The sequence below is a fragment of the Schistocerca gregaria genome, chromosome 9 (assembly GCF_023897955.1).
Source record: "Schistocerca gregaria isolate iqSchGreg1 chromosome 9, iqSchGreg1.2, whole genome shotgun sequence".
NCBI lineage: Eukaryota > Metazoa > Arthropoda > Insecta > Orthoptera > Acrididae > Schistocerca > Schistocerca gregaria.
The window spans coordinates 130,224,772-130,246,355 of record NC_064928.1 but is presented as its reverse complement, the minus strand read 5'-3'; the positions used below and the strand labels follow the sequence as shown (position 1 = coordinate 130,246,355).

Genomic DNA, 21,584 nt, shown 5'->3' with positions numbered 1-21,584 from the left:
GCCAGTGATGTTGATGGTCCACGGAGGAGGGCTGGCCATTTTGTCGTTTCTAGCATTTGTAGACTGTTTTATCTCCAAGTAGAACTGTCTGCAACGTTCTGCTTTGTCCACCAGCTGCCGTCAGAGGGCTCTGGCGACCTGCTGCCAGTGATGTTGATGGTCCACGGAGGAGGGCTGGCCATTTTGTCGTTTCTAGCATTTGTAGACTGTTTTATCTCCAAGTAGAACTGTCTGCAACGTTCTGCTTTGTCCACCAGCTGCCGTCAGAGGGCTCTGGCGACCTGCTGCCAGTGATGTTGATGGTCCACGGAGGAGGGCTGGCCATTTTGTCGTTTCTAGCATTTGTAGACTGTTTTATCTCCAAGTAGAACTGTCTGCAACGTTCTGCTTTGTCCACCAGCTGCCGTCAGAGGGCTCTGGCGACCTGCTGCCAGTGATGTTGATGGTCCACGGAGGAGGGCTGGCCATTTTGTCGTTTCTAGCATTTGTAGACTGTTTTATCTCCAAGTAGAACTGTCTGCAACGTTCTGCTTTGTCCACCAGCTGCCGTCAGAGGGCTCTGGCGACCTGCTGCCAGTGATGTTGATGGTCCACGGAGGAGGGCTGGCCATTTTGTCGTTTCTAGCATTTGTAGACTGTTTTATCTCCAAGTAGAACTGTCTGCAACGTTCTGCTTTGTCCACCAGCTGCCGTCAGAGGGCTCTGGCGACCTGCTGCCAGTGATGTTGATGGTCCACGGAGGAGGGCTGGCCATTTTGTCGTTTCTAGCATTTGTAGACTGTTTTATCTCCAAGTAGAACTGTCTGCAACGTTCTGCTTTGTCCACCAGCTGCCGTCAGAGGGCTCTGGCGACCTGCTGCCAGTGATGTTGATGGTCCACGGAGGAGGGCTGGCCATTTTGTCGTTTCTAGCATTTGTAGACTGTTTTATCTCCAAGTAGAACTGTCTGCAACGTTCTGCTTTGTCCACCAGCTGCCGTCAGAGGGCTCTGGCGACCTGCTGCCAGTGATGTTGATGGTCCACGGAGGAGGGCTGGCCATTTTGTCGTTTCTAGCATTTGTAGACTGTTTTATCTCCAAGTAGAACTGTCTGCAACGTTCTGCTTTGTCCACCAGCTGCCGTCAGAGGGCTCTGGCGACCTGCTGCCAGTGATGTTGATGGTCCACGGAGGAGGGCTGGCCATTTTGTCGTTTCTAGCATTTGTAGACTGTTTTATCTCCAAGTAGAACTGTCTGCAACGTTCTGCTTTGTCCACCAGCTGCCGTCAGAGGGCTCTGGCGACCTGCTGCCAGTGATGTTGATGGTCCACGGAGGAGGGCTGGCCATTTTGTCGTTTCTAGCATTTGTAGACTGTTTTATCTCCAAGTAGAACTGTCTGCAACGTTCTGCTTTGTCCACCAGCTGCCGTCAGAGGGCTCTGGCGACCTGCTGCCAGTGATGTTGATGGTCCACGGAGGAGGGCTGGCCATTTTGTCGTTTCTAGCATTTGTAGACTGTTTTATCTCCAAGTAGAACTGTCTGCAACGTTCTGCTTTGTCCACCAGCTGCCGTCAGAGGGCTCTGGCGACCTGCTGCCAGTGATGTTGATGGTCCACGGAGGAGGGCTGGCCATTTTGTCGTTTCTAGCATTTGTAGACTGTTTTATCTCCAAGTAGAACTGTCTGCAACGTTCTGCTTTGTCCACCAGCTGCCGTCAGAGGGCTCTGGCGACCTGCTGCCAGTGATGTTGATGGTCCACGGAGGAGGGCTGGCCATTTTGTCGTTTCTAGCATTTGTAGACTGTTTTATCTCCAAGTAGAACTGTCTGCAACGTTCTGCTTTGTCCACCAGCTGCCGTCAGAGGGCTCTGGCGACCTGCTGCCAGTGATGTTGATGGTCCACGGAGGAGGGCTGGCCATTTTGTCGTTTCTAGCATTTGTAGACTGTTTTATCTCCAAGTAGAACTGTCTGCAACGTTCTGCTTTGTCCACCAGCTGCCGTCAGAGGGCTCTGGCGACCTGCTGCCAGTGATGTTGATGGTCCACGGAGGAGGGCTGGCCATTTTGTCGTTTCTAGCATTTGTAGACTGTTTTATCTCCAAGTAGAACTGTCTGCAACGTTCTGCTTTGTCCACCAGCTGCCGTCAGAGGGCTCTGGCGACCTGCTGCCAGTGATGTTGATGGTCCACGGAGGAGGGCTGGCCATTTTGTCGTTTCTAGCATTTGTAGACTGTTTTATCTCCAAGTAGAACTGTCTGCAACGTTCTGCTTTGTCCACCAGCTGCCGTCAGAGGGCTCTGGCGACCTGCTGCCAGTGATGTTGATGGTCCACGGAGGAGGGCTGGCCATTTTGTCGTTTCTAGCATTTGTAGACTGTTTTATCTCCAAGTAGAACTGTCTGCAACGTTCTGCTTTGTCCACCAGCTGCCGTCAGAGGGCTCTGGCGACCTGCTGCCAGTGATGTTGATGGTCCACGGAGGAGGGCTGGCCATTTTGTCGTTTCTAGCATTTGTAGACTGTTTTATCTCCAAGTAGAACTGTCTGCAACGTTCTGCTTTGTCCACCAGCTGCCGTCAGAGGGCTCTGGCGACCTGCTGCCAGTGATGTTGATGGTCCACGGAGGAGGGCTGGCCATTTTGTCGTTTCTAGCATTTGTAGACTGTTTTATCTCCAAGTAGAACTGTCTGCAACGTTCTGCTTTGTCCACCAGCTGCCGTCAGAGGGCTCTGGCGACCTGCTGCCAGTGATGTTGATGGTCCACGGAGGAGGGCTGGCCATTTTGTCGTTTCTAGCATTTGTAGACTGTTTTATCTCCAAGTAGAACTGTCTGCAACGTTCTGCTTTGTCCACCAGCTGCCGTCAGAGGGCTCTGGCGACCTGCTGCCAGTGATGTTGATGGTCCACGGAGGAGGGCTGGCCATTTTGTCGTTTCTAGCATTTGTAGACTGTTTTATCTCCAAGTAGAACTGTCTGCAACGTTCTGCTTTGTCCACCAGCTGCCGTCAGAGGGCTCTGGCGACCTGCTGCCAGTGATGTTCATGGTCCACGGAGGAGGGCTGGCCATTTTGTCGGGCAATGAGGACTTCGCCCGTCCAGACTTCCTCGTAGAGAAGGGCGTCGTCTATGTGTCCTACAACTACCGCCTTGGAGTACTGGGTGAGTACACAGAAACGTCATCCAACTCATTCAAGTTAACGTGAGCTGGTGGCATTGTGAGAATGAAGTACTATAGACGAGATTTCAATTTTAAAACTTTCCTTGCATACTGATTGTTCTAAGAAATTTTGGGCGAACTGTTGGGTGTCAGTAAATTTCTGCCACGATCTTTCGGCTTAGGGTCTTGTGGCCACCTTGAGACGACTAAATCCTGAAGTGCCCTATTTGAGAACATACATTGCGCAGCCAGCTACGGTCACAGTTTCGAATCCTGGCTCGGGCTTGTCTTAGATTAGTTAGGTTTAAGTAGTTCTAAGTTCTAGGGGACTGATGACCTCAGAAGGTAAGTCCCATAGTGCTCCGATTCGAACCATTTTTTTTTTTGCGCAGCCAGGAGTCACTGAAAATGGATTCCTTGACTGGCTGCGTTTTGCTGCAAGTCTGTGTTCTGCTGAGAGCGTTCACCACGGTGAAAGCCCTCCCCATCTATGTCAGATCTGAAACGCCCGCTAAATCACGCAGGGCTAACAGGTAATTAGAGTTGTGGAAAGGGCCAAGGTAGTTGCGGTCGGATTAATTTCACAATTGTAATTTATTATCATTTAGTTCATAAATACACCTTTGAAAGAATTAAATTTGCTTCGAGGCAGAAGGCCTCCAAAAAGATGCTTTAGAATAAGTTCAATTTTGAAAAGACATGACACACAGTTAAATTCAGGAATAAGATCAATCGTATACATACATGAAATCAGCATGGGGAGCGGCTGAAGGCCGCCGGATTAAGTGTGTGTGTGTGTGTGTGTGTGTGTGTGTGTGTGTGTGTGTGTGTGTGTGTGTGTGAAATCTTGTGGAACTGCTAAGGTCATCAGGACCTAAGCTTACACACTACTTAACCTAAATTATCCTAAGGATAAACACACACACCCATGCCCGAGAGAGAACTCGAACCTCCGCACAGTCCATGACTGCAGCGCCTGAGACCGCTCGGCTAATCCCGCGCGGCCCGGATTAAATCTTCAAAATTTCAAGTATACTATGATGATTACAGAAGGCAGAAGCCACAATGTTTTAAGATGCTAACAGGGCTGATGGCCCACAAGGTGTAGAGAAAGAGATAAACTAACGCAATAAAATGGCTGAAGGCCGCAGAGTTAAATTATGCAAATTAAGGAAATATATATCGCAACAATCCGTAAAACAATACATTAAGTTTAAAAATTTCCTTTTTGCAACACCAACGGCGGAAGTCCCACAATAACTTGTAAAATCTTTCAGAGGAAATTACAATAACCTTTCAAAAGCAGAAGGCGATAATATTTGGAATTGAAGGAAACTCTGAGAACATGTTTCCAGGGTTAAAGGCCCACAACTAACCTTGACAAATTAAAAATATAAAATAATTTAAACAAAAACAACATTAATACACCGAAAAGGATAATTAATGGCACTCAGGAGTCTCCAGCGGGTCGGTCTGGCTTCCTTCACTTAGGCGAGACAGGTGGTGAGTCCAACTACACTTAATTCGCACCAACCCAACCAAAGGAGAGTCACGGACCGACCAGCAAACCGCTTGCTTGCCACGACGGAGTACACGAGAATTCAAGGCCCCAAAACATGACAAGTATCACTGTACCCAAACAAACGTGTATGTGAACTGAGCTGCCAAAGCTACACACCATGTTGGGCAGCAACAACAGATGAAAAGACACTGCCTAAAAATTACGTTAGCGGCCAGGGCAGGTAACCAGAACACTAACGGCCCCAAGGCAGAAAATTTCGCTGATGCACTTGACTATGGGTAAATTAATTTGATCAATGCCACCTGACTGCGGCTATCTCGAACACGTCACTCACAGGAAAACCTCCATAACAACAACGCCGAAACCAACAACGTAATGCTGGAAACCGCTCAACCTTCATGTCCTGTGTCGGCGAGCGACGATGCTCGTACCCATCGGACAGCGCCAGACAGACTCCGACTCTGCTCAGGGACCGCCAGCGGCCCAGTCGACTACGGCGCACGGCGATGTCCTCAGACCAACCGACCAACCAACAATCCACTAAAAGTCAGGCCCGGCTTAAGCGATGCGTGGCGGCAGCGGTCGGGCGGGCGATGCCCACACAGGGCTCACTGCTGCTGCAAGCCGGCGACTGGCTGGCCCGGGGTGCGCTCCAGACGCCTTGCAACTGACTGCCAGAGCCCAACTCACGACTCGAACTGCGCCGTGAACTCTCCCCCTCGCACGTTCCGACTGGTGCTTCGACAGAAGACAACCGCGAAGTCATAGCAGCCGATCAAAGCTTCTATCACAGGGGATATATCGATACGCGCTACTATCGCCGATGACGGTCAGGGAAAACAGCAATTCAGTAAAGCCAGTAATTTAAATCGTCGTGGTGAGATGGAAATATGTTAAACCAGGGTGCAAAAATACCAAATAGTGGCAGAGCGAGCCAGGCTCAAGATCGATCATCTTGATACAGCAGAATCCCAGACCGACACCGGCTGCCCAGAGCTCTAGGTTTTTCTCCCATTCAATGCAGTATCAAACTTCAAAGCAGCATCCTGATTACCATCAGATAGTCGTGTTTCCACTTATTGCATGGTAATGGAGCTCCAAAAGTTTGAAGTATTTGCCACAGGTGTTCAAAATGTTCAAATGTTTGTGATGTCTAATGGGACTTAACTGCTTAGGTCATTGTTGTGGTTGGCAGGAGAGCCAACCGTGTTACCAAAGGAGGCCGAAATGCACGCATTTAATCTCACGCAGGCTGGCGTGAGATCTGGAACATGACAAGCGAATTAGAATTGAGGAAAACAGACGTAGCTGGTGGAATACTTAACTTTAATCCATTAATGACGAACGTCGCTCTTGACGGTACATGACTTACAATATCAATAGAAACTGATCATGGCGCTTTGCTAGGTCGTAGCAAATAACGTAGCTGAAGGCTATGCTAACTATCGTCTCGGCAAATGAGAGCGTAGAAGTCAGTGAACCATCGCTAGCAAAGTCGGCTGTACAACTGGGGCGAGTGCTAGGAAGTCTCTCTAGACCTGCCGTGTGGCGGCGCTCGGTCTGCAATCACTGAAGGTGGCGACACGCCGGTCCGACGTATACTACCGGACCGCGGCCGATTTAAAGCCTACCACCTAGCAAGTGTTGTGTCTGGGGGTGACACCACAGTCATCAGTCCCTAAGCTTACGCACTACTTAACCTAAATTATCCTAAGGACGAACACACACACCCATACCCAAGGGAGGACTCGAACCTCCGCCGGAATCAGCCGCATAATCCATGATTGGTCGCAGGTGTTGCACGATTGTATTTCATCGCATTACAAGCAGAAATGCAGTGATTCAGAGGGCTGAGAGGAGACACCTCTGTCCGAAGTCGGAATAGCTGTTGGGGAAATTTGAAGCGTCTTCGACGCTAGTGAAACATTATTAGGGTTCATTCACTTATCCGCAAAGTTTACAAGTCGTCGTTCTTTGACTCCAGCCGCGGCTGTTGCTTATTCGGCTGCATGTTGGATTCTGGCTGATATTCGTTGAGTCAGCTCAGTGGCTGCACTCCCAGGAGAAGTGATTCTGGAGCCGCGGTGGCTTGCGGCCAGCAGTGGTGACTGTTGCCCAGCGTTAAATGATCTCGCACTGGCTTCCGGTGTATCCTCGACCCCACTCCAAATTCCATGATGACCCACCCACAATGTACCTGGTGTCAGTAGTTGTGTGATCGGTTGATCTCCAAATGGTTCAAATGGCTCTGAGAGCGGTGGAACTTAACATCTATGGTCATCAGTCCCCTAGGACTTAGAACTACTTAAACCTAAGTAACCTAAGGACACCCAGTCATCACGAGGCAGAGAAAATCCCGGACCCCGGCGGGAATCGAACCCGGGAACTTGGGCGCGGGAATCAAGAACGCTACCGCACGACCACGAACTGCGGTCGGTTGATCTCCGCCCCGCCACTGGTAGGTTTCAGAACGCAAAGGCCCCTGAGTATTGAACAAGGACGTCTACTCCAAGAAGCCCTTTTGCTGGCAGCAGTGTGCAGTGTGGTGTTGTCGGAAGACAGTCGGTTCCTCCATCAGCCGATGGTAGGGAGGAGCAGCATGAAGCTTATCAGCATCATCTTGAGCATATCTTTGGTTAGTTCATAGACTGTGCTGGAGAATCTAGGTCTGTAATCATGGTATCAAGTTCTGTTACTGTGAATACCATCGATCCCAACGACCAACTCATGATCGGAGCTGGAGAGCTTTGGTAAAGAGAGCTCACATGGGGCTGTGACACAAGGCTTCGTTCATAATCAACACATGGGTCCTCCTTGTTCTGCTTTGTTTATTTAGCAGATTGTTAACTGCCACGTCAGTTCCTCGTTATGTGCTGTTGTAAAAGATATAGAGTTTCTTGCAACTTGTCTTAGGAGCTAACGGATACACTTGTCTCACTTCCTTTGGTTTAGGTCAGAGTCTCAGACTGTGTCATGATGTGTCTGCAAACTGACCGACTGGCGACATACTGGCTCCCCTCCTGCTTCTCCCTATCTCTGGCATGAGTTTGCCTCTGTCAATGCGAGTGAGTTTTAACCTTTTTTTTCTAATTTCTACCCGTCGCTTTACTGTGCAGTAACAGCACTCTCTCATGGTGGATTTGCTGCTTTGTACGAGGCGAGTATGCTGTTGGTCACATAAAATGTGCTAATGGGAAGTGCAGATACACTACTGACCATTAAAATCCCTACACCACGAAGATGACGTGCTACAGACGTGAACTTTAACCGACAGGAAGAAGATGCTGCGATGTGCAAATGATTAGATTTTCAGAGCATTCACACAAGGTTGGCGCCGGTGGCGACACCTACAACGTGCTGACAAGAGGAAAGTTTCCAACCGATTTCTCATACACAAAAAGCAGTTGACCGGCGATGCCTGGTAAAACGTTGTTGTGATGCCTCGTTTAAGGAGGAGAAATGAGTACCATCACGTTTCCGTTACATTTCAGATGTGTTACGACCCGTGGCTCTACCCTTCATTCGATCCCTGCGAAACCATATATTTCAGCAGGATAATGCACGACCGCATGTTGCTGGTCCTGTAGGAAGAACAATACTATTAAGGAGCGAAGCACGCGCTTGATAAGAGGCATGAAATATCACATCACAGTCCTTGCAACGCTTTGCTGCCTCAAGAGCAATCATCATTATACACTCCTGGAAATTGAAATAAGAACACCGTGAATTCATTGTCCCAGGAAGGGGAAACTTTATTGACACATTCCTGGGGTCAGATACATCACATGATCACACTGACAGAACCACAGGCACATAGACACAGGCAACAGAGCATGCACAATGTCGACACTAGTACAGTGTATATCCACCTTTCGCAGCAATGCAGGCTGCAATTCTCCCATGGAGACGATCGTAGAGATGCTGGATGTAGTCCCGTGGAACGGCTTGCCATGCCATTTCCACCTGGCGCCTCAGTTGGACCAGCATTCGACCAGCGTTCGTGCTGGACGTGCAGACCGCGTGAGACGACGCTTCATCCAGTCCCAAACATGCTCAATGGGGGACATATCCGGAGATCTTGTTGGCCAGGGTAGTTGACTTACACCTTCTAGAGCACGTTGGGTGGCACGGGATACATGCTGACGTGGATTGTCCTGTTGGAACAGCAAGTTCCCTTGCCGGTCTAGGAATGGTAGAACGATGGGTTCGATGACGGTTTGGATGTACCGTGCACTATTCAGTGTCCCCTCGACGATCACCAGAGGTGTACAGCCAGTGTAAGAGATCGCTCCCCACATCATGATGCCGGGTGTTGGCCCTGTGTGCCTCGGTCGTATGCAGTCCTGATTGTGGCGCTCACCTGCACGGCGCCAAACACGCATACGACCATCATTGGCACCAAGACAGAAGCGACTCTCATCGCTGAAGACGACACGTCTCCATTCGTCCCTCCATTCACGCCTGTCGCGACACCACTGGAGGCGGGCTGCACGATGTTGGGGCGTGAGCGGAAGACGGCCTAACGGTGTGCGGGACCGTAGCCCAGCTTCATGGAGACGGTTGCGAATGGTCCTCGCCGATACCCCAGGAGCAACAGTGTCCCTAATTTGCTGGCAAGTGGCGGTGCGGTCCCCTACGGCACTGCGTAGGATCCTACGGTCTTGGCGTGCATCCGTGCGTCGCTGCGGTCCGGTCCCAGGTCGACGGGCACGTGCACCTTCCGCCGACCACTGGCGACAACATCAATGTACTGTTGAGACCTCCCGCCCCACGTGTTGAGCAATTCGGCGGTACGTCCACCCGGCCTCCCGCATGCCCACTATACGCCCTCGCTCAAAGTCCGTCAACTGCACATACGGTTCACGTCCACGCTGTCGCGGCATGCTACCAGTGTTAAAGACTGCGATGGAGCTCCGTATGCCACGGCAAACTGGCTGACACTGACGGCGGCGGTGCACAAATGCTGCGCAGCTAGCGCCATTCGACGGCCAACACCGCGGTTCCTGGTGTGTCCGCTGTGCCGTGCGTGTGATCATTGCTTGTACAGCCCTCTCGCAGTGTCCGGAGCAAGTATGGTGGGTCTGACACACCGGTGTCAATGTGTTCTTTTTTCCATTTCCAGGAGTGTATTTCACTAATCGTTAGTAGGACTTGAATTACTTAACATGGTGCCAGCTGCTGGATTAATGTGGCGAAGACACCAGACTTTGCTTAGTCCGATAGTAACGGCGTGTTCCCTCACGGAAGCGAGCAAATGCATAGCTTCACGAGGTTGCCAAGAAGCCACAGCGCCGGCCCGCTGTTACTGACCCCAGTACGATCAAGCGGTAACTGCCGCCCCTACTCAGGCACACTGTGCTCGCTGTCGTCTATCCAACGTCTCGCTAATACGCGCACTTCCGTGTGTCATGTCCAACGTTGTCCTCCTCCTTCCACTCGGTACTGTCCGCTATATCCTGAGCCGGCCCATGCTCCAAACTTCTGCCAGAGGGAATCGACAGCGCCTAAGCCATAGATACCCCTGGTGCCTGTCCCGCCACGGCTCAGACAGTCCAAATAAATGAAGCCAAACTGTAAATGTGTCGCCAACATACCACCAAAATATTGTTGTTTATAAGTTGCTGAGAGCCGTTTTCGCTCTTTAAAAGTTTCCATGAAACTGTTCGCCACCAGGTGGGACGAAGAACTCCCCATGACCGTCAGATTGTTCAAAAAAAGTTGTTGTTAAATAAAAAGTAAGTTGATTAGCGAACAGTGCCGTCATGTCAGTCTGAAACATGTTACCGGTGACCTACAGCGAGTCCACTAGAGACTCTTCTGTAAAAATAGATGCAAGACAGTAATATTTCAAGACGTCCAAAACGATCTTTATTGAGGTATCTTGGCAGCCAGCTTTGACATAACCTCGGCTCGCCCGAAATTTTATGGAACCATACAGACGAGGCTGTAAGCAGCTATGGTGATTTCTGTGTGTGGCACTGCAGGCTTCCTGAGCACCGGGGACCATGTGGTGCCGGGGAACATGGGCTTCAAGGACCAGGTGATGGCGCTGCGCTGGGTCAAGGACAACATCGCCAGCTTCGGGGGAGACCCCAACAACGTCACCATCTTCGGCGTCAGCGCAGGAGGATGGTCCTGCCACTCTCTGGTCTTGTCGCCGTTGACAAAGGGTACGTAAATAGTTGTAACTTGCCTCAGTAGTAATTGTTCTGGGAAAAGAATCTTCAAGGCCTACTCAGTTTAAGAAAATGTTGATGTTGGGGTCTTCAGTCCTGAGACTGGTTTGATGCAACTCTCCATGCTACTCTATCCTGTGCAAACTTCTTCATTTCCCAGTACCTACTGCAACCTACATCCTTCTGAATCTGTTTGTGTATTAATCTCTTGGTCTCCCTCCACGATTTTTACCCTCCGCGCTGCCCTCCAGTACTACATTGGTGATCCGTTGATGCCTCAGAATGTGTCCTAACAGTCGATCCCTTTTTCCAGTCAAGTTGTGCCACAAATTTTTCTTTTCTCCAATGTTAGTCAATATCTCCTCATCAGTTATGTGATCTACCCATCTAATCTTCAGCATTCTTCTGTAGCACCACATTTAAAAAGCTTCTATTCTCTTCTTCTCTAAACTATTTATCGTCCATGTTTCACTTCCATACATGGCTACACTCCATACAATGCTGGAATGCTTTTAGAAACGACTTCCTGACACCTCTATACTCGATGTTAACAAATTTCTTTTGTTCAGAAACGCTTTCCTTGCCATTGCCAGTCTATATTTTATATCCTCTCTACTTCAACCATGATCAGCTATTTTGGTCCCCAAATAGCGAACGAAACTTATCTACTACTTTCTCATTTCCTAATATAAGTCGCAGAGCATCACCTGATTTAATTCCACAGCATTCAATTATCTTTGCTTTTGTTGATGTTCATCTTATCTCCTCCTTTCAAGACACTGTCCATTCCGTTCAGATGTTCTTCCAGGTCCTTTGCTGTCTCTGACAGAATTACAATGTGATCGGTGAACCTCAGAATTTTTATTTCTTCTCCATGGATTGTAATATCCACTCCGAATTTTTCTTTTGTTTCCTTTACTGTTTGCTCAATATCCAGATTGAATAACATCGGGGATAGGCTACAACCCTGTCTCACTCCCTTCCCAACCACTGCTTCCCTTTGATGTCCCTCGACTCTTATAAATGCCATCTGGTTTCTGTAAAAATTGTAAATAGCCTTTCGCTCCCAGTATTTTACCCCTGCCACCTACAGAATTTGAAAGAGAGTATTCCAGTCAACATTGTGAAGAGCTTCCTCCAAGTTTACAAATGCTAGAAACGTAGGTTTGCTTTTCCTTAATCTATATTCTAAGATAATCCTTAGTGTCAGTATTGCCTCTCTCTACGGAATCCAAACTGATCTTCCCCGAGGTCAGCTTCTACCAGTTTTTCCACTCGTCTGTAAGCAATTCGTGTTTAAGAAAATACCATGCTCAACGAAAAATTCTTTGTAGAAATGTGATATGCTTGTCCCACATTTTGAATGAAAGAGATATCATAGTAGGCCAGTCATTCGATTCTTATTTTAGTGCAAGCACTGATTTTTACTCTGACTGGGGTGGACAAGCGGTTCTAGGCGCTACAGTCTGGAACCGCGCGACCGCTATGGTCTCAGGTTCGAAACCTGCCTCGGGCGTGAATGTGTGTGATGTCCTTAGGTTAGTTAGGCGTAAGTAGTTCTAAGTTCTAGGGGATGGTGACCTCAGAAGTCCCATAGTACTCAGAGTCATTTTTAACAATTTGAACTGATTTTTAAAGCAGCAAGTGTATTGTGCGAGAATGCTGCAGTTCCTAGTTACTTAGTGGCACGAAGCACTCAGTGCTCAAACTACATAAGATTTGCTGTTGTCTGTTCTCGTAAATAGGAAGCAATGCTCAATAGACGCTTATTTATCCTAGACTTCTATGGATCTGATCACGAATTTGAACTGAAACAGAGGGTAAATAATGCATGGGTATAACAGTGGGAAGAAACACGATGACAGAGAACCTGCGAGTGGTACATACAACTTGCTTCCCTCACAAGAGTGAAATTCATGGACTGGACAGAAGACAGTTGATAACTGATGTGAGTAGCAACGTCTGCTCAGAAACTTTTCGTCACCCACAGATAATAGATATGACTCGAAATTTTTTCATGTGCCTCAACGTCCGAAGTTGGTTGCAGATTGATGAGCCGAAAGTTATGACCGCTGTTCACTGCGAGATTCAGTGGAGCTTGTTGGTATTGCGAACATGAGCACTGTAATTGGAAGAAATTAGCGATCGGTATAAAATGCTAAAAATAAGATAAAACCGTCTCGATAGCGTGTTCTGATTTTTATTCGTTAGCAACCCGTTTCGGCCCTTTCCCCAGACCATTGTCAGGCTGTTCTCCGGTACAATGCCTTAATAATACATCTTCAGTATAGAGGGATGAAAACATGGCTAAACAACGTCATAAAATATAAGGTACGATAATTAAAAAGTACGATGCTTTGGACGGTTCTGACGGTGGACGGAGCGAAATCCGTACAAGTAGGGATGTCACTGCTGAATAACGCAGCTCTAGTCGAGATTATGTACTAGGGGTGTCCAGAAGTTCCGATCGGTCGCGACATGGAAACGACTACGATAATCCGATAAAGCTTTGCACAGATGTATTGGGCAGTGTCTCTAGTATGACCCTAGATAGCATCACGTCGCTCTTCTCATTTCTGAGGTCACAGTGAGCGCGTAAATATATCTGGAAAATAGTGTCTCCCGCCACCGCCAAGAAGGAGGACCTGGTGAGGCATTTCGCCTGAAGCTATGCAACCAACGTTACGTAACTGTCGTGCGGTTTCTTCTTCAAGACAATTCTCAGCCGCATTCTGTAGGGGCAATGGAGATGCTCCTGCATCGTTCTTAATTCGAAATGTTTGATTATCCGCACTACAGCCCGAAATTGACTTCCTCTGAGCTTAATCTCTGGTCACATGAACTGCTGGCTATCAAGACATTTTGGACAGAAAACGAGCTGTAGGCCAGCGTAGAGAATTGGCGGAAAGCACTGGCTGCTGCCTTCTTGATGAGGGTATTGGAAAGTTGGTACAACGCTACGACGAATGTCTGAGTCAGAATGGCGACTACATAGAGAAGTAGCTGGAAAGTATAGCTAACTGTAACAAATTAAACATTTCTGATTTTCACTGTGGTTTCCATTTCACCATCAATCGGAACTTACTTTCTGGACAACCCTCGTACTACTCTGAAGCGCTATAGAAACTGGTATATACATGCGTATTCAAATACAGAGATATGTAAACAGGCAGAAAACGGCGCTACAGTCGGCAACGCCTCGATAAGACAACAAGGCCTGTCGCAGTAGATCGGTTAATGCTGCTACAATGGCAGGTTACCAACATTTAAGTGAGTATGAACGTGGTTTTATAGTCGCAGTACGAGCGATGGGACACAGCGTATCAGCGTATCCGATTTTGCAGAAAAACCATTTCACGAGTGTACTGTGAATATCAGAAATCCGATAAAACGTCAAATCTCCGACATCACTGAGGCCGGAAAAAGATCCTGCAAGAACAGGACCAACGACAACGGAAGAGAATCGTTGCACGTGACAGAAGTGCGACCCTTCCGTAAACTGCTACAGATTTCAACGCTGGGCCATCAACAAGTGCCAGCGTGCGAACCATTCAAAGAAAAGTTCATAGATATGACCTTTCGGAGCCGAAGGCCCAGTCGTATGCACTACACAAGTTTTACGCCCCGCCTGGACCCTTCAGCACGACATTGGACTGTTGATGACTGGAATCATGTTGCCCGATCGGGTGAGTCTTGTTTGAAATTGTATGGAGCGGTATGGATGTATACGGGTATGGAGACAACCTCATAAACCCATGGACCCTGCATGTCAGCAGGTGACTGTTCAAGCTGTAATGGTGTGGGCGTGTGCAGTTGGAGTGATATGGGATCCCTGATACGTCCAGATACAGCTCTGACAGTTGATACGAAGGTAAGCATCCTGCCTTATTACCTGCATCCATTAATGTCCATTGGGCATTCGGACAGACTTGGGCAATTCCAGCAAGACAATGCAACACCCCACACGTCCATATTTGCTACAGAATGGCTCCAGGAACACTCTTTTGAGTTTAAACACCTCTGCTGGACTCCAATTCCCCAGATGTGAACATTATTGAGCGTAGCTGGGATGTCTTGCAACGTGCTGTTCAGAACAGATCTCCAACCCTCCGTACTCTTACGGATTTAGGGACAACCTGCAGGATTCATAGTGTCAATTCGCTCCAGCGCTACTTCAGACATTAGTCGAGTCCATGTCACGATGTGTTGCGGGACTTTCGCGTGCTCGTGAAGGCTCTACCTCGTATTAAGCAGGTGTACCAGTTTCTTTGGTTCTTCAGTGTATAAGCTCCGCACATCGCCTACAGCATTACATCATTGAGAACCAATCATTCGGCAGATATGCTACTTTGATTGGTTTAGTCGAATTTATAAGAATAATAAAAGAAATACAAAATCACATATATAAAATTTTACGTGTCTTATCCAATAAAAATAAATTTATGTAAAAGAAACAAAATGGCAGGCATGCCGTAATCGCCATTGTGTGCAGACTGCCCCCTATGGGCATTTGTACGTACTCGCTGCAGCAGAGCTGTATTTGGGGACTGATGACCTCAGATGTTAAGTCCCATAGTGCTCAGAGCCATTTGAACAGGTTTATTTGGTTGCTATACCAATGACTTCCAGTATAGTTAGTTGCTTTGCAGCGAGGCCCACCAGAGATACCATGACAGAGGACGGAACGTTGAGGAGGCAGAGGATGTCTGTTGGCTTGGAAGTCGGTCTTCGTGGTTCAGTTTTGGTCGACGGTAGTAGCGAAGACTTACTGCCACAGTTGAGGTATAGAGCGTGTAACTGGTATAAACATGGATATTTTTATATGTGGTACAATTACCTGTGTGCTGAGTGTTTTTCTCTGGATAAACGGTCTTCCCTCAAACATGTCACATAATTTACTGCTTTATATTTCGTAAGTGCACTACTGTGTAGACAGTATCACAGCTCCTGTCCAAGGGAACATAAGCAGTAATGGCTTCTTCTTGTCATATGTACTTGGAGGTACTAGTCAATCTAAAAACATACTTCTCGTAATAACTATAATTACTAAGTTGCAATTGAGTACTGATGTAATGTTGTCCAGTACACTGTCCACATCCACCAACAAAAGTGTCTGCACTTAAACCTGTCTGCACTTAAACCTGTTACACCCTACATAATCGGAACAGAGTCGAGTGGGAATCATCATTCCGGCGATACAGGCTGAAAACTGGGAAATCCATTGGCATAAGCAACTTTGAAAAACGGCCGGCGATACAGGTTGAAAACTGGGAAATCCATTGCATAAGCAGCTTTGAAAAACGGCAGGTGTTTATATTGTGTTGGCAGAAGAGCCAATACCATGTTACTATAGGAGGCCGAAATGTACGCGTTTTAGCTCACGCACGCTGGCGTGAGGAGGGAAGAACTATACTCACGTGAGGTCTGGAAGATGACAAGGAATTAGAATTCAGAAAGCGGACGGAATTAGTTGGATTTTTTAACGTTAATCCATTAATGATGAACGTCGCTCGTGACGGTACATGATTCACAATAATATCTGTTCAGGATACATAGTAAGTGAATATGGGGCCTTGCTAGGTCGTAGCAAATGACGTAGCTGAAGGCTATGCTAAACTGTCGTCTCTGCAAATGAGCGCGTATGTAGACAGTGAAATCGTTTTGCAATTTGTTTTGATCTTCTGATGACTTTATTAGTCGATAAACGACAGCGTCAGCTGCAAACAACCTAAGACGCCTGCTCAGATTGTCTGCCAAATCGTTTATATAGATCAGGAACAGCAAAGGGCCTATAACACTGCCTTGGGGAACGCCTTAAATCACTTCTGTTTTACTCGATGACTTTCCGTCAATTAAAACGAACTGTGTCCCCTCTGACAGGAAATCACAAATGCAGTCACGTAAGTGAGACCATATTCCATAAGCACGTAATTTCACTACGAGCCGCTTGTGTGGTACAGTGGTAAAAGCATTCCGGAAATCCAGAAATACGGAATCTATCTGAAATCCCTTGTCAATACAACTCAACACTTCATGTGAATAAAGAGCTAGTTCTGTTTCGCAGGAACGGTGTTCCTACACCCATGTTGACTATGTGTTTTCTTCGAGGTAATTCATAATGTTCGAACACGATATATATTCCAAAATCCTGCTGCATATCGCCGTTAACGATATGGGCCTGTAATGTAGTGGATTATTCCTACAACCTTTCTTGAATATTGGTGTGACCTATGCAACTTTCCAGTTTTTAGGTACGGGTCTTTCGTCGAGCGAACGGTTGTCTATAATTGTTAAGTATGGAGCTAACGCATCAGCATACTCCGAAAGGAACCTAACTGGTATACAGTCTGGAACACAAGACTGGCCTTTATTAAGTGATTTAAGTTGCTTCACTACTCCGAGGATATTTACTTCTACGATACTAATGTTGGCAGCTGTTCTCGATTCGAATTCTGGAATATTTACTTCGTCTTCTTTTGTGAAGGCCTTTCGGAAGGCTGTGTTTAGTGACTGCTTTGGCAGCACTGTCTTCGATAGTATCTCCATTGCTATGCGGCAGAGAAGGCATTGATTGTTTCTTGCCGCTATCATACTCCACATAATACCAGAATCTCTTTGGATTTTCTGACAGGTTAGGCGGTATGGCGGGCAACACTCAGGTTGCCAACCCACCGCTATCCACGGCATCGTCAGACACGTCGTCGCTGGTTATTGTGGCTTATTTCGAAGCGGGACTCATCACTGAAGACACTTCTACTCCAGTCAATGAGATTCCTGGCCAAATGTTCCTGACACCACCGCAAACGCACTTGCTGGTGTTCAGCGCTCAATGGTGGTTTCCGCAGAGGACGCCGTGAGCTCGGCCCCCTTCCTATGAGCCGCCTGTTAATGGTCCTTGTGGCCGCACCTGGGATGATAGTGATGAATCCGGCATTCTGAGTGCCTCTCTTTCTCACGCCATGCCGTCTCTCTAGATCGACTCTTCTTCACGCTGCATTCAGCCACGGTTCACCCATTCCTGTCAACATCGTGGAATAGTAGCCATCACCGTTCTTCATATGTCGAGCGATTTGCCCTTTGCTGCAGCCGGCTTCCTGGAGCCCACCTACACGCCCTCTCTCAAATGCTGACATCTGTGTATATTGTCCACGTGCCTGTCTGCGAGGCACAGTTACTGCACAACTAACTACCCGGAATTAAATTCGCGAAGTCTTTATGCTCTGGTAACGACGTATCTCCTGTTTACTTTCCTCGACAGTTGCACGTTGAAATTACGCTACGGTGCCACACATTCATCCATCAGGCACAGCCAAAGTGCTCGCTTTGGAATTTTCCGTCGATACCGGTATCAATATAAACATATGATGTTAATTTAGCCTCCCTCCCCCTGCGACTGTTATTCTTTGCTTGTGTTAGGTGTTTCGATTTCTTATGTTCAGTCGCTGATCTAGAGCTCTACACTATTGAACCCTTTTCTTGCTCTGATACTCCAGCAACGTGTTGTTCCTGTCTGCACTGTTCGGAGTTTATGAAATCGTCGGTGATAAACAGCAGTCAACATGGGAGCCTGAAAGAGGCACCTGGTGTATCGGCCCACATGTAGCAACATTCGTGGAACAGTCGTTGAGAAGACACTATTGGTAGCCCCTCGGTTCATGTGGGTGGTCAGTTGTTCAAAAGTTGCATGTGTACCCGCCTGTACACATCTACGCTGCCGTTGTTCACACTTTGCATCTATGGCCCTTGTGTTGTATTGTATTGTATTAAACCGGGGACCTAGAAACGGCTTCGTCCCACCGCAACCCTCAGTGGTTCACAACCCCACAACAGGCCACAGCAGTCGACCCAACAACCTCCGTCACACACTGAACCCACGTTTATTATGTGGTTCGGTTCCCAGTGGACCCCTATGGGAACGTCTCATACTAGACGGGTGTAGCCCCAAATGTTTGCGTGGTAATTATGGTTTTGCCTACGTGGAAACAGTGTTAGTGCAGCAATCGCCGACACAGTGTAACTGAAGCAGAATAAGGGGAACCAGACCGCGCCCGCTGAGGTAGATGGAAAACCGCCTCTATAACCATCCACATGCTGGCCGGCACACCCGACTTTGACACTAATCCGCCAGGCGGATTTGTGCCGGGAAAAGGCACATCTTCCTGCTCGGGAAGCAGCGCGATAGACCGTGCAGCTAGCTGTGCAGGTATATGGCCCTTCCTCCAATACATTTGCCTTGACACTGGTTTTGAATAGCGTCATTTTGCCATGCACGCTATTCTTTAACCGCAGGGGGCTGTGGTCTCCCATCACTGGCCTGGAAGCCAATGATCTTGGGCTTTTGGACGTCAGATAATTCGCTCCACTTCCACATTGCGACAACGATTGCGTTGTTTTCCTTACCCCCAACACGCTTTCTACACCCTTCACTATTAGTCCTGCCACCGGCCGTGTGTGAATGACCATTGCTCGCTGCTGTCGAACTGTAACCCTTCTCCTACTAAATGTAACTAGCTTTTCTCTTTTGATACTAGTCAATAGGATGCGCATTACTGCAAGGGGCATTTGATTCTACGAGGTGCATTCCTGTTCTAAGGCCTCCGTTTTTTTTCTAATTAACTACTAAGCCGAAATCGATGAAACTGGCGTTACTTATCGACGTAATCGCCCTGCAGACGTACACATTTTTCACAGCGCTGACGCCATGATTCGATGGCAGCGGCGAAGGCTTCTTTAGCAGTCTGTTTTGACCACTGGAAAATCGCTGCGGCAATAGCAGCACGGCTGCTGAATGTGCGGCCACGGAGAGTGTCTTTCATTGTTGGAAAAAGCCAAAAGTCACTAGGAGCCAGGTCAGGTGAGTAGGGAGCATGAGGAATCACTTCAGAGTTGGTATCACGAAGAAACTGTTGCGTAACGTTAGCTCGATGTGCGGGTGCGTTGTCTTGGTGAAACAGCACACATGCATCCCTTCGCAGACGTTTTTGTTGCAGTGCAGGAAGGAATTTGTTCTTCAAAACATTTTCGTAGGATGCACCTATTACCGTAGTGCCCTTTGGAACGCAATGGGTAAGGATTACGCCCTCGCTGTCCCAGAACATGGACGCCGTCATTTTTTCAGCACTGGCGGTTACCCGAAAATTTTTTGGTGGCGGTGAATCTGTGTGCTTCCATTGAGCTGACTGGCGATTTGTTCCTGGATTGAAAAATGGCACCCACGTCTCATCCATTGTCACAACCGACGAAAAGAAAGTCCCATTCATGCCGTCGTTGCGCGTCAACATTGCTTGGCAGCATGCCACACGGGCAGCCATGTAGTCGTCCGTCAGCATTCGTGGTATCCACCTGGATGACACTTTTCGCATTTTCAGGCCGTCATGCAGGATTGTGTGCACAGAACCCACAGAAATGCCAACTCTGGAGGCGATCTGTTCAACAGACATTCGGCGATCCCCCAAAACAGTTCTCTCCACTTTCTCGATCATGTCGTCAGACCGGCTTGTGCGAGCCCGAGGTTGCTTCGGTTTGTTGTCACACGATGCTCTGCCTTCATTAAAGTGTCGCACCCACGAACGCACTTTCGACACATCCATAACTCCATCACCACATGTCTCCTTCAACTGTCGATGAATTTCAATTAGTTTCACACCACACAAATTCAGAAAACGAATGATTGCACCCTGTTCAAGTAAGGAAAACGTCGCCATTTTAAGTGTTTAAAACAGTTCTCATTCTCGCCGCTGTCGGTAAAATTCCATGTGCCGTATGGTGCTGCCATCTCTGGGACGTACTGACAATGAACGCGGCCTCATTTTAAAACAATGCGTATGTTTCTATCTCTGTCCAGTCCGGAGAAAAAAAATCGGAGGCCTTAGAACTTGAATGCACCTCGTAAAGCATTATGTCAGGGTGAAAAACACTAAATAAATTAATTTTTCTCTTTTAACAACACATGGGCAGGGTGGGTTCTTCCTTGGCTCGGGTATAAGGTAGAAAGAAACAGCATTTTTACATAAGTTTAGTACAACTGTTCCTTACTGGATGTTCTGGGTCAGAGAGCGGTAGCTGTGTTGTTTGTGAAGCCTTCTGCTGCGGCAGCGGCGGCGTCTGATTACGCGTGGCGGTGTGTGTATCGTGTCTCCGTCTCGCCCAGTTGACTGGAGACGCGCCTCGTGCTGTGGACCGTTTAATTATTGAGAGCGAAGTCGCGCATCGTATGGTGATACCTTGGATGTGGCGTCCCAGTGTTCCTCTTATCTAAGCGGCCGCGTGTGTTGTGCGTCGACCAGCCGAGCGGCGCGGTGCGGTAAGGCCAGTGTCCCGGACTCGAACAACGGACTCTCGCTTGCCAGTCTTCGGCTGTCAGATCTTCATCCCAGCTCACTGCTGATGTGAGGCCGTCTCCTTCGCGTCCTCACAAGTCACCCGGGTACATAAAAATCAGACTTCAAATACCTTTTAACTTCTGTCTTCTGGCGCCGAGGCTGTTGCTTGCTATTCCATTACAGTGGCGGACTTGGTGTAAGAGTAGTCTCTTCTTGCATGACGGTCTCCAGCACTGAAACTGACTGAAAACTACTGCTACTCTTCTTTTTCTTCTCGGGCCCACTGCGTCTCGCGTATTTATTCACTTCAGTTCACTGGAGGTGAACGACTTCACGGTCATTGCCTCTTCTGTCACGTTGAAAAGCTTCTCGAAGAATCTTCTTAATGTCGGTCATTGGTTCTTGGAATGTAGGCGAGGACCTGTGATCACA

General features: G+C 48.0%; 1 protein-coding gene across 1 annotated transcript in view; it reads left to right on the top strand.

Annotated features, from left to right (window-relative positions):
* The window catches only part of LOC126292206 (esterase FE4-like), a 93,675-nt gene that overhangs the window by 16,211 nt on the left and 55,880 nt on the right, over positions 1-21,584 (top strand). The window contains exons 3-4 of the mRNA XM_049986058.1: positions 2,975-3,134; positions 10,639-10,824. Of these exons, the coding sequence (XP_049842015.1) occupies positions 2,975-3,134; positions 10,639-10,824 (346 nt within the window). The remainder of the gene's footprint in view (positions 1-2,974; positions 3,135-10,638; positions 10,825-21,584) is intronic.